The sequence below is a fragment of the Megalobrama amblycephala genome, linkage group LG21 (assembly GCF_018812025.1).
Source record: "Megalobrama amblycephala isolate DHTTF-2021 linkage group LG21, ASM1881202v1, whole genome shotgun sequence".
Classification (NCBI taxonomy): domain Eukaryota; kingdom Metazoa; phylum Chordata; class Actinopteri; order Cypriniformes; family Xenocyprididae; genus Megalobrama; species Megalobrama amblycephala.
Genome location: NC_063064.1, coordinates 18,563,774 through 18,574,163, shown reverse-complemented (window position 1 = coordinate 18,574,163; position 10,390 = coordinate 18,563,774). Strand labels below are relative to the sequence as shown.

The 10,390-nt window shown below is 37.9% G+C and overlaps 1 protein-coding gene across 1 annotated transcript in view; it reads left to right on the top strand.

Moving 5' to 3' along the window:
- The first annotated feature begins 2,260 nt into the window (after positions 1 to 2,260).
- Positions 2,261 to 10,390, top strand: part of ece1 (endothelin converting enzyme 1) — a 33,926-nt gene continuing 25,796 nt past the window's right edge. Inside the window, exon 1 of the mRNA XM_048172599.1 lies at positions 2,261 to 2,421. Coding sequence (XP_048028556.1) covers positions 2,419 to 2,421 — 3 coding nt within the window. The 5' untranslated portion in view covers positions 2,261 to 2,418. The remainder of the gene's footprint in view (positions 2,422 to 10,390) is intronic.

Here is a 10,390-nt window from a genome sequence, read left to right as displayed (position 1 = left end):
TCATGTGTCTCATTACCTAGAATTAATTATAAGTGTTTCCCTAAGGCAAAAAAGTCGCAAGTAAGCTTACTAAGAACAAGGTCGCTAGAGACCCAAATAATAATAAAAAACACTTTCAATTTTTCAACAAGGATTTCAATTTTAGTGTGCTAATGATGTTTATGAGGCTTGCATTTACCTAACATTACCTCATGTCTTTGCTCTAAACTTTCTTCCCTGACTTTCTACCAGATACTTTATCGACATTCTAATCAGACTAACCACAAGATGTCACTATGAACGCAACAATGCGCTCGCCCATCAGAGAACAAATCGCTCATTGAAAGGCTAATGACTGGTAATCGGCCATTGACCTATTGTGGGCATTTGTGATTTGCAGCTGTGAAAAGCCTATGGACTCGCAATAATCCACATAAACCTCCATAACGTTCACAGGGCATTTTTAGCGATAAATACTTAAAGATTGACATCATGTTTTACACGTGAAGGATGAGGTAATTTCTGAAAGGATTTGCGTAATTACCAGTAATAGCTAAGACTGTAATCGCTAATCTATGCAGTCATGAAAACTGTATTTTCCCTCATAATCTCTTTTTAAAAAGGACCTCTAAGTACTTCGTGAATGAATCACTTATGTGAATAAATCTTCCATTTGATTCCAATGTATTGATGTTTTGGTTCCCTGAACCGCGTGACTGCTGTTTTCGAAGAAGGAGCATCTCATTGGTTGGAGCTGCTGAACGAATTTTCACTGAACGAGATTCGAAGCGACACTGCATTGAAAGGTCGCATATGTAAACACGATGAATGTGAACATTTGCTGACGCATTGCACAATTTTGTCTCCTTCTTGTGAACAAAATTAATTTACATCTTGCACTTTATTATTGTTGTCTCTTTTTATAGCTTGATTAAAAATGTCGATGAAAAAAAAAAGATCTGCCATTAGTGGTAGTTTTGGAGTCTATTAGTATGCTTAAAGGATTAGTTCACTTTCAAATTAAAATTTCCTGATGATTTACTCACCCCCATGTCATCCAAGATGTCCATGTCCTTTCTTCAGTCGAAAAGAAATTAAGGTTTTTGATGAAAACATTCCAGGATTTTTCTCCATATAGTGGACTTCAATGGGGCCCAAACGGTTGAAGGTCAAAATTACAGTTTCATTGCAGCTTCAAAGCATTCTACGCGATCCCAGACAAGGAATAAGGGTTTTATCTAGAGAAACCATTGCTCATTTTCTTAAAAAAAATAAAAAATAATTTATGTTTTAACAAATGCTCATCTTGAACTAGTTCTCTTCTTCTCTATTTGAATTCTGGCAGTGTAGACACTGCTAAGTGTATTACTGCCCTCCACAGGTCAAAGTTTGAACTAATTGTTATATACTTGCACTAGCATATTGTATATGACAATTTAGTTCAAACTTTGACCTGTGGAGGGCAGTAATACACTTAGCAGTGTCTACACTGCCAGAATTCAAATAGAGAAGAAGAAGAGAGCTAGTTCAAGATGAGCATTTATAGTTAAAATGTATAAAATTTTTATTTATTTATTTATTTTAGAAAATGAGCGATGGTTTCTCTAGATAAGACCCTTATTTCTCGTCTGGGATCGCTGTAAACTGTAATTTTGACCTTCAACCGTTTGGGCTCCATTGAAGTCCACTATATGGAGAAAAATCCTGGAATGCTTTCATCAAAAACCTAAATTTCTTTTCGACTGAAGAAAGAAGGACATGGACATCTTGGATGACATGGGGGTGAGTAAATTATCAGGAAAATTTCATTTAAAAGTGAACTAAACCTTTAAATGTTGTTAATGACTTGATTCAAAAGATTCGAATCACTGAGCTGATCAGATGTGACTGAATTACTGTTAAAGCTAAGAATGTACCGTATAGGTCTATTTCCTCCAATAATAATAATAATAACAATAGCAGCCTAATAAATAAAGAAAAGTACTTTTTAGTACACATAATTTTTAATTAGAACAGAATCTACCACAACCATTTATGGTTGTTATTAGATTATTGTAATTTAAACTAAATATTGATCATGCATTTGAACCATTATCTGACAAGAAGCGAATATAAATTCATACCCTTCGACCCTGTTATCAGTGCTGCGCTGCCATCAAAGACCCGCCCACAGCTACAATGCAATTGGTCAGAAGTTGAACGTGGGAAACTGTTTTGGAATATGATTGGTCGACTGAAGTTACTATTATAATCCCGACGGGTCTCTCGCAGTTAAACTGTATGTTCGTGTGCAGGCGAGTCAACAGCTGAATATTGGCTTGAAGTCGTTTGTACAACCCAAAATATATGCAATATAGTGATTACACAGAGTGGACAGTTGCCTAGGAAAGCGAGAGAGAGAGAGAGAGAGAGAGAGAGAGACTAAAAATTATATGGTATATGGTAAGGAAACCAAACTTTTCCTTGTTTGTCAAAATAACTAATGCTTGTATGTTACTGCATTGCGGAATTAGCTCAAAGAGTGATATATGTTTTGCTTTATGGATTTGACTACAGTAGAGCTGTATAAATGTAACATTATATATCAGTGTGTCGTCTTTCTATCTGTATATCAGTCAGTAGTGCTTAAACCTGTGAATCTTTCTGTCATAAAGATCAATATAAAGGTAGTGCGCCTATCTTAATACTTTAAGCCACATTACTGTAAGTTTGTGTGCATATATATATATATATAATGAAACTGAACTAATTAAATCAGTTCCGTGTGCTGCATTAGTTTGAACAGAGGTTACTTATTACCTAGAATTCATCATGAGTGTTTCCGCAGACCAGCAACAAGGCTGTAAACACGGTTTGTCTTGTGACTTCTTCAGTCTTATGTTCTTCAAATAAAAAGATTTTTTAATGTTGATGTAAGTACATATTGCCAAGAATGCCTATGAGCAGTAGCTTGCATCAAGGACATACATACATTTAAGTATATACTAATAGAGCTGGTTTATATTAAATGTATGTTGGTCAAGTGACAGTAAGGTTACCAGCTTTTCGGCCTAAATCCAGACACTGATTACAAGATGGGTATTGACATCATGTTTAGCCATGTCTTGCACTATTTCCCCAGGAGATTAAGTTGTCCAGTGGTTTAAATTTTTATCTCTAGTGTAATCCTAGAAAGGAAGACTGCACCGGGGAATCTCTGACACCAGAAGTTGTGATCTTGTCATTATCATAAGACTTCATGTTGTCATATGTTCCAGAGCGGAGATCAGCATGTTGTTGTTGGTCCTCTCGCCTGTATATTTCCATCTTCTTAATCCCCCTTGATTCGGATGGGTTCTTACATTTAATAACACACAATTCTGTCCTGTTTCTGTTTGGGTGACATTTGACATGCATGATTTACTGGTTTGTTTGGTTAAAATTGGTAACTGTGGACTGGAGCAGAGGGGGAGCTGGGTCCAGCCACTTAACCCCTTAACTGTCATCCCGCTTTTCGAGCATAGATGTGAAAATGGACTATCAAAACTTAAATTGTTGTAATTCAAGAATGCTTTGGAATATAGACCTAAGTATGGTCTTGTTTTGAACAAGACACTCCACACAGTGGATTGTTGCTAAGGTGAAAGCACTTCAAAAAATTAAATTATGAAAAAGTTATAGAAGTTTCAATGTACTGTAAACCAAATGTACTTTATTAAAAAATTTATTTTATATAAATGTTTTACAAAATAATTTTTACTCTAAAGTTGCCATATGTCTAACCAAGTTGTGTTCCAAATTTGATGTTGATATCACAAAAATTGAAGTTCCCAGGAGATTTAGTTTTTAGGTGTTGTACCAAAAATAGCCACCCACATTCCATTGAAATTTTTTTGATGCATTCTCCTGTAACAAATTATTAAATTTCTGTCCAAATATCACTTCTATCACAAAACAGACTCAAAATATGGAAGCTTGAGATTCAGACCTTTCCGACAATGTGTTTTGTCAAGATTAGAAAAGTTTTGACTATAAATTAGTTAAAATAAATTTTGTAATTTGAAACATGACAACGCCCACTAGGGGGAGGACCCTGCTAAAAGGATTTAAGGTACCATGGAGTTTCTAAGCTTTCGAATGATACCTAATTTATGATGATTACTAATATATGTGATACAAAAAAAAGCAAAAAATAAAACAGCACCAAGCGTCCCGCTAGCGGGACTGTGACTTAAAGGGATAGTTTTAGGATTTAAAGGGATAGTTCACCCAAAAATGAAAGTTTTGTCATTTACCACCCTGAATGTGGTTCCAACCATGTGACTTACTTTTTTCTTTGGAACACAAAAGAAGATATTTTAAAGAATGTTGGTAACTAGACTGTTTTGGTTACCACTGACTTACATTGTATGGACAAAAAAACACATTTGTCAAAATATCTTCTTTATGTTCCACAGAAGAAAGAAAGACAAAACTTTTTTTGTGTTAAATATTTACAAAAATTATATAATGAGAATATACAACATGAATCCATTTTCCAAACCATGTTTTTGTCTTATCCTGAATCATTATGGTACACTTATAATAAGTGTTTATATTCGGACTATTTCAGACCAGACTGGTAGGACTCGCCGCAGAGTATCACAGTAACTGCGTGACTCGCCATAGACATACACGGAGAAAAGTAGCTCTGGCTAGAATGTTCCTCCGCAAGACGCGTGCAGTTCTGTTTTTAACTGCTAGAGGGCCAAAAATCACAGACAGCAGCTTTAAATCATTGAAATATTAACATAAAATCTCATGCACTACTTTAAGTGAATATTTTAGTTTAGTTTTTTTGTCAGCTGACAAAAAATACCTCTAACCTGCTTTAATTTCCCATCAGATATTTTGACTTCAGACCACAGTATCCAACATGTTAGTGTCTGATTTGAGTGTAGTTTGAGATCGTAAATTAAACACTTGCTACTGAAAGTATTAATGGGGTGCAGGATGATACTCTTACCACCTGGGAAAGACCTCAAATAATGCATCACAACACTATCATGTGTCAGAGTCACCAAGTATCAAACAAGCTTCTTTATTTAGGTGCTTCTACTACTTTGCATAAAAACCAAAACCTTAACTTTGATTCTCAGATTTGTTTTTATATTATATGAATTATGTAGAATGACTAATGTGAAAATAAGTGTTTGGCATTTGAACAGGAATTAGACCACATCCAAGTCAGAGACTCTCAAACTTATACGTGGAATGAAATGTGCTTTCGCTCTCACACACATACTCGCAAATAGTGTGCATACGCATTCACATATTAACACAGGGGCAAACAAATGCTTTAGTCATACCAGAGAAATGCTTTCGTGCCTTAAACAATTGGGCGGTTCACAGGATCAGTGGCAAATTTCTGACTCATAGCTGTGGTTTACTGCCTCACTGAAAGGCAGCATTTGAGACATTGTCCAGGAATCTGGGCATATTTTGTATTGTGTCTTTTACACTGTGCTGGGTCCAACTTCCTTTTTTCCAAATCACGCTCTTTATGGGCATGGAAAATGCAGGAATTGATCCCAGATCAGCTTTGAGTAAATACTACAGCAGGGCAGGTTATTGGAAAGAGGCTATGAATCCATCCTCACTGCTGATAGAATCAGCACCCGAGCTATTCTGTACACCTGCGCCTTGCTTCGATTTGTGGCCAACAGATGGTTGAGGAAACCCTCAAGCCAAAGCCCTAGACCGGATACAGGCAGGTCTCTGAGCCTCCAGCCAAACTTTTAGTGAGTCATGTCATTGGAAAGCGACGTAAAGGGAAGACTCCATTGTCATTGCTGGTCGCTGATATGCTGTTGGCAGCTACATGACTGCACATCTGCTGGGGCTGACCTGCCAGGAAAGTGTCTATGAGTCCGTCTTTGGACAGAATTATGCCTGAAGTCCATAAGTAATTGTGTTATGAACAAGAAGAATGTGTAAATGTGTGAGCCACATACCATAAATTTCTGTCCCATTACTCAACTGTTAAAGCACGTTCACTCCAAGAACGATATCGATAAAGATATAGTACTAAAAATTGTTCTAAATATAAAAGAATAGTACTGTCCACACTACAGCTATAACCACAACGATATAGAGAAACGATATCATAGGGATCACGATATAGAGTACCTCAGAGATGTAGGACAGCCCGGAAGTTCATGTTTTGTCTATCAAGATAATCTTTACAAGTTAACACAACATTTATACATTTTGAAGCCTTAATAGAGTGCATCTGGGATGACGCATTTTTGTAGGCAAAACCCGGAAGCGAGTTAGCATTTTTGGACTTCCGGTTCCAACGCCGTAAAGTCTATGGGTTTTTTGAATGGGTTTTTGCTAAATCGCCTGAAATAAGGTCTGTGGTTAACAAAGCCTCTAAATACTTTCACGTTTTGATCTATGATGTAAAACACACCAGTTATAACCCACTTGTGATTTTTTTAAACCTTTACTGTGTCTTAAAATCGGCGGTTGCTAACAAATTGCTAAAAGGGACTACTTCCTTTGGCGGGGACTTGTTTGAGGACGTTTGGTGGTGAATACGTTGATCCGTGACCATGGTGTGCTGTAGTCCGTTTATAGCCTACTGTTAGCCTTTTATATCTGATGACTTTATTTAGGCTTCAAAATCTATAAATGTTGTGTTCACTTGTAAAGATTATCTTGATAGACAAAACGTGTAAGTGTCATAACCCTTTGTTAAACACAGAGCTTATTTTGTGCGATTTTCCAAAAGTCTATGGGAAAAATGCATAGGCTTTCAACCGAGGGAACTCGTGCGCCGCTAACTTCCGGGTTGGCCTACAAAAACGCGTCATCCCTGGGGCACTCTATAAAGTCGTCAAATATAAAAAGCTAAAAGTAGGCTATAAACGGACTACAGCACACCATGGTCGCGGATCAACATCACCACCACCAAGCTTCCTCAAACTTTATTTAAAAACATGCTCACTGATTATGATCTGCGCTGTGTATGAATACTTATCCACTTTTTCATGAGATATACTGTTCAAATGTCCTGTTTGTCATGATGACGTCTAAAGTCCCCGCCAAAGGAAGTAGTCCCTTTTAGCAACTTGTTAGCAACCGCCGTTTTTAAGACACAATAAAGGTTTTAAAAAATCACAAGCGGGTTATAACTGTTGTGTTTTATGTCTTAGATTAAAACGTGAAAATATTTAGAGGCTTTGTTAACCACAGACCTTATTTCAGGCAATTTAGCAAAAACCCATTCAAAAAAACCATTGACCGGAAGCAAACAGTGTAACAAAATTGCCTCAGATAGCCAGCGCCAGTTTCGACAACATTGTCTTGCTTCCTTTGAAGTTGCAGTGAAAAAGACTAGGCGTTGTTTTTATCCCACTTATATTGACTTTGTCAGCTAAATTCACGGTTAGATTAGATCGATTGCACTAGCTATTCACTCGAAACACAACATGCTGAGGACATCTGCTGGTTAAAGCCGTGTAAATCCAACACAAACAGCAAACACACTTGAAACCGCAGCGCGTGAGCTTTAGTCTCCAAGTTATCGTTCGCTGGTGTGGACGCAAATATAGTTATCGTTATAGTTATCTTTATAGTTATCGTTCTTGGTGTGAACGGGCCTTTACCCTTTTAAAATAATGGAATAGCCCATAAAATCAAGGAAGTGACACAAGTTGAACCCTTTCCACAGCACGGCAAATGGGATGACAAATAAATAATATTATATATTAACCTGTAAAAAAGTCTGTCATTTTTCTTTCTTAAATTTAATGTATTTCAGTTATTTAATTTTTATTAAGTGTTTTTTTACACAGAAATAACAATACAATTTTTATTAACCTCCTAACCTCCTTTCATTGAATATTTGCTGAATATTCCATATAATATCCCGTTGCTGTGTATGGAAAAATAGCTATTTGATGTGTGCCCTATAGTTACATTTTTTTTATTTTTTTTATTTCATGATTACAAGTGTGATTTAAGTATCTTAAAATCTTAAAGGTGCCCTAGAACTTTTTTTTAAAAGATGTAATATAAGTCTAAGGTGTCCCCTGAATGAGTCTGTGAAGTTTCAGCTCAAAATACCCCATAGATTTTTTTAAATAAATGTTTTTTAACTGCCTATTTTGGGGCATAATTAGAAACGAGCCGATTTCAGGCTGCGGCCCCTTTAAATCGCGCGCTCTCCGCCCCCTCCCGAGCTCTCGACTCTATCACAGCATAAACAAAGTTTACACAGCTAATATAACCCTCAAAATGGATCTTTACAAAGTGTTCGTCATGCATACTGAATGCATGCGTCGGATTATGTGAGTATTGTATTTATTTGGGTGTTTACATTTGATATTGAATGAGTTTGAGGCTATGCTCTGTGGCTAACAGGCTAACACTACACTGTTGGAGAGCTTTATAAAGAATGAAGTTGTGTTTATGAATTATACAGACTGCAAGTGTTTAAAAATGAAAATAACGACGGCTCTTGTCTCCGTGAATACAGTAAGAAACGATGGTAACTTTAACCACATTTAACAGTACATTAGCAACTAACGAAACATTTAGAAAGACAATTTACAAATATCAGTAAAAATATCATGCTATCATGGATTATGTCAGTTATTATTGCTCCATCTGCCATTTTTCTCTGTTTTCCTTGCTTGCTTACCTAGTCTGATGATTCAGCTGTGCACATCCAGACGTCCTGCCCTTGTGTAATGCCTCAATCATGGGCTGGCATATGCAAATATTGGGGCGTACACCCCGACTGTTACGTAACAGTCGGTGTTATGTTGAGATTCGCCTGTTTTCCGGTGGTCTTTTAAACAAATGAGATTTATATAAGAAGGAGGAAACAATGGAGTTTGAAACTCACTGTATGTCTTTTCCATGTACTGAACTCTTGTTATTTAAAGCTGCTGTAGGGAGTTTTTAGAAAACCTTGACTTAGCCTGAAAATTTGAACAAGCACAACTCACAGGTCACTCCCCCTTGCTCTATGCTGCGCTACAGCCCTCCCTCCACAGCTCCTCCCCCATCACAACGGAGCCTGCCGTGAACGCGCAGGCTAGTAAGGCGGATACACAGTTATGGCACATTCACTGGTACAGACGAAACATCATCAATATGATTTACACTGACTATGGCCTGCCCATACTTTGACTACAAACTTGGTCCTCAAAACATTACGTATTTTGCAATACATGTAATGTAACTACATGACGTTGCACTATTTCTAAAAGTAATAAATAGCTAGTAATGATAATATACAGCTAACGGTAACGTTACAGTATGCAAGTAATTATTCTATCGATATGTAATGCTAAATAAGGTTTGCTAGTACATTATTTCAGCAACATGACAAGCCAGTGAATTAGTAGGTTTCAATAGTTGCTTTGCAAATTGCGTGACATTTTATCTGTATGTTATGCGGCTAGAGTTTTGACACCGAGTCAATGGGCTCCGACGAGGAATTCACACCCACAGCGACTTCGAGGAGTCAACGGGCGGGGAGAAGAGGAAGCATCAGGCAGGGGGACGGGCAGGCCTGTTTTGAAATTATCTTAGTTGTGTTGTTCTTAAAAAAATGAAACAGATCAAGCAGTAGGGCTGGGCGATATATCGCATGCGATTCTCACGCGCATTTCGTCAGTAAAGCCGGTTCCCTGATTACCGCTAAATCGCCATCACCTGCTTTCAAATGGAGCGCCTTTTAATAGGCAAAGCCGTAGTTCACGGAGAAGCCACGCAAAATCGCGTTCAGTATCGAATATGAATCGACTTCAATAATGAACCCGATTTTGGGTGGCTTATCAGTGAACTACGGCTCTGTCTATTAAAAGGCGCTCCATTTTAAAGCAGGTGATGGCGATTTAGAGGTAATCAGGGAACCGGCTTTACTGACGAAATGCGCGTGAGAATCGCATGCGATATATCGCCCAGCCCTATCAAGCAGGGATACTTACTTGTCAAGCAGAAATGTGGCTAACTCTGGATCGGTTTTTAATCCTTTCGGGACACGTAGCTCCCTCCACCTCGGAAAAGCCGCTCCGATATTTACCCTCGTTTTATTTCGGGCTCTATCTAATTCTTTCTTTTTGGCTTTTTTATCATCGTCATCTGTCTTTTTCCGTTTACCCGTCTTTATTTTATGAGCAGGAGCCACTCGAGGAATTGGCAGTTTGGATTGTTTTTCCGCCATAAGCAAAGCTGCGGCACACCGGTAATCTTGAATTTGATGCCTGTACGCGGCGCTGGCGCTCTGCATGAGAGGGATGAGATCAGCGCGCACGCGAGCTTGATTGACACTGCTAAGACACTCCTCCTGGCTCTGATTGGTTGTTTCTTACCGGGAGCGGTGTATTTCTGCAAATGGCAATAGGACCACTGGGAGGAGCCAGAGGAGCTTGAT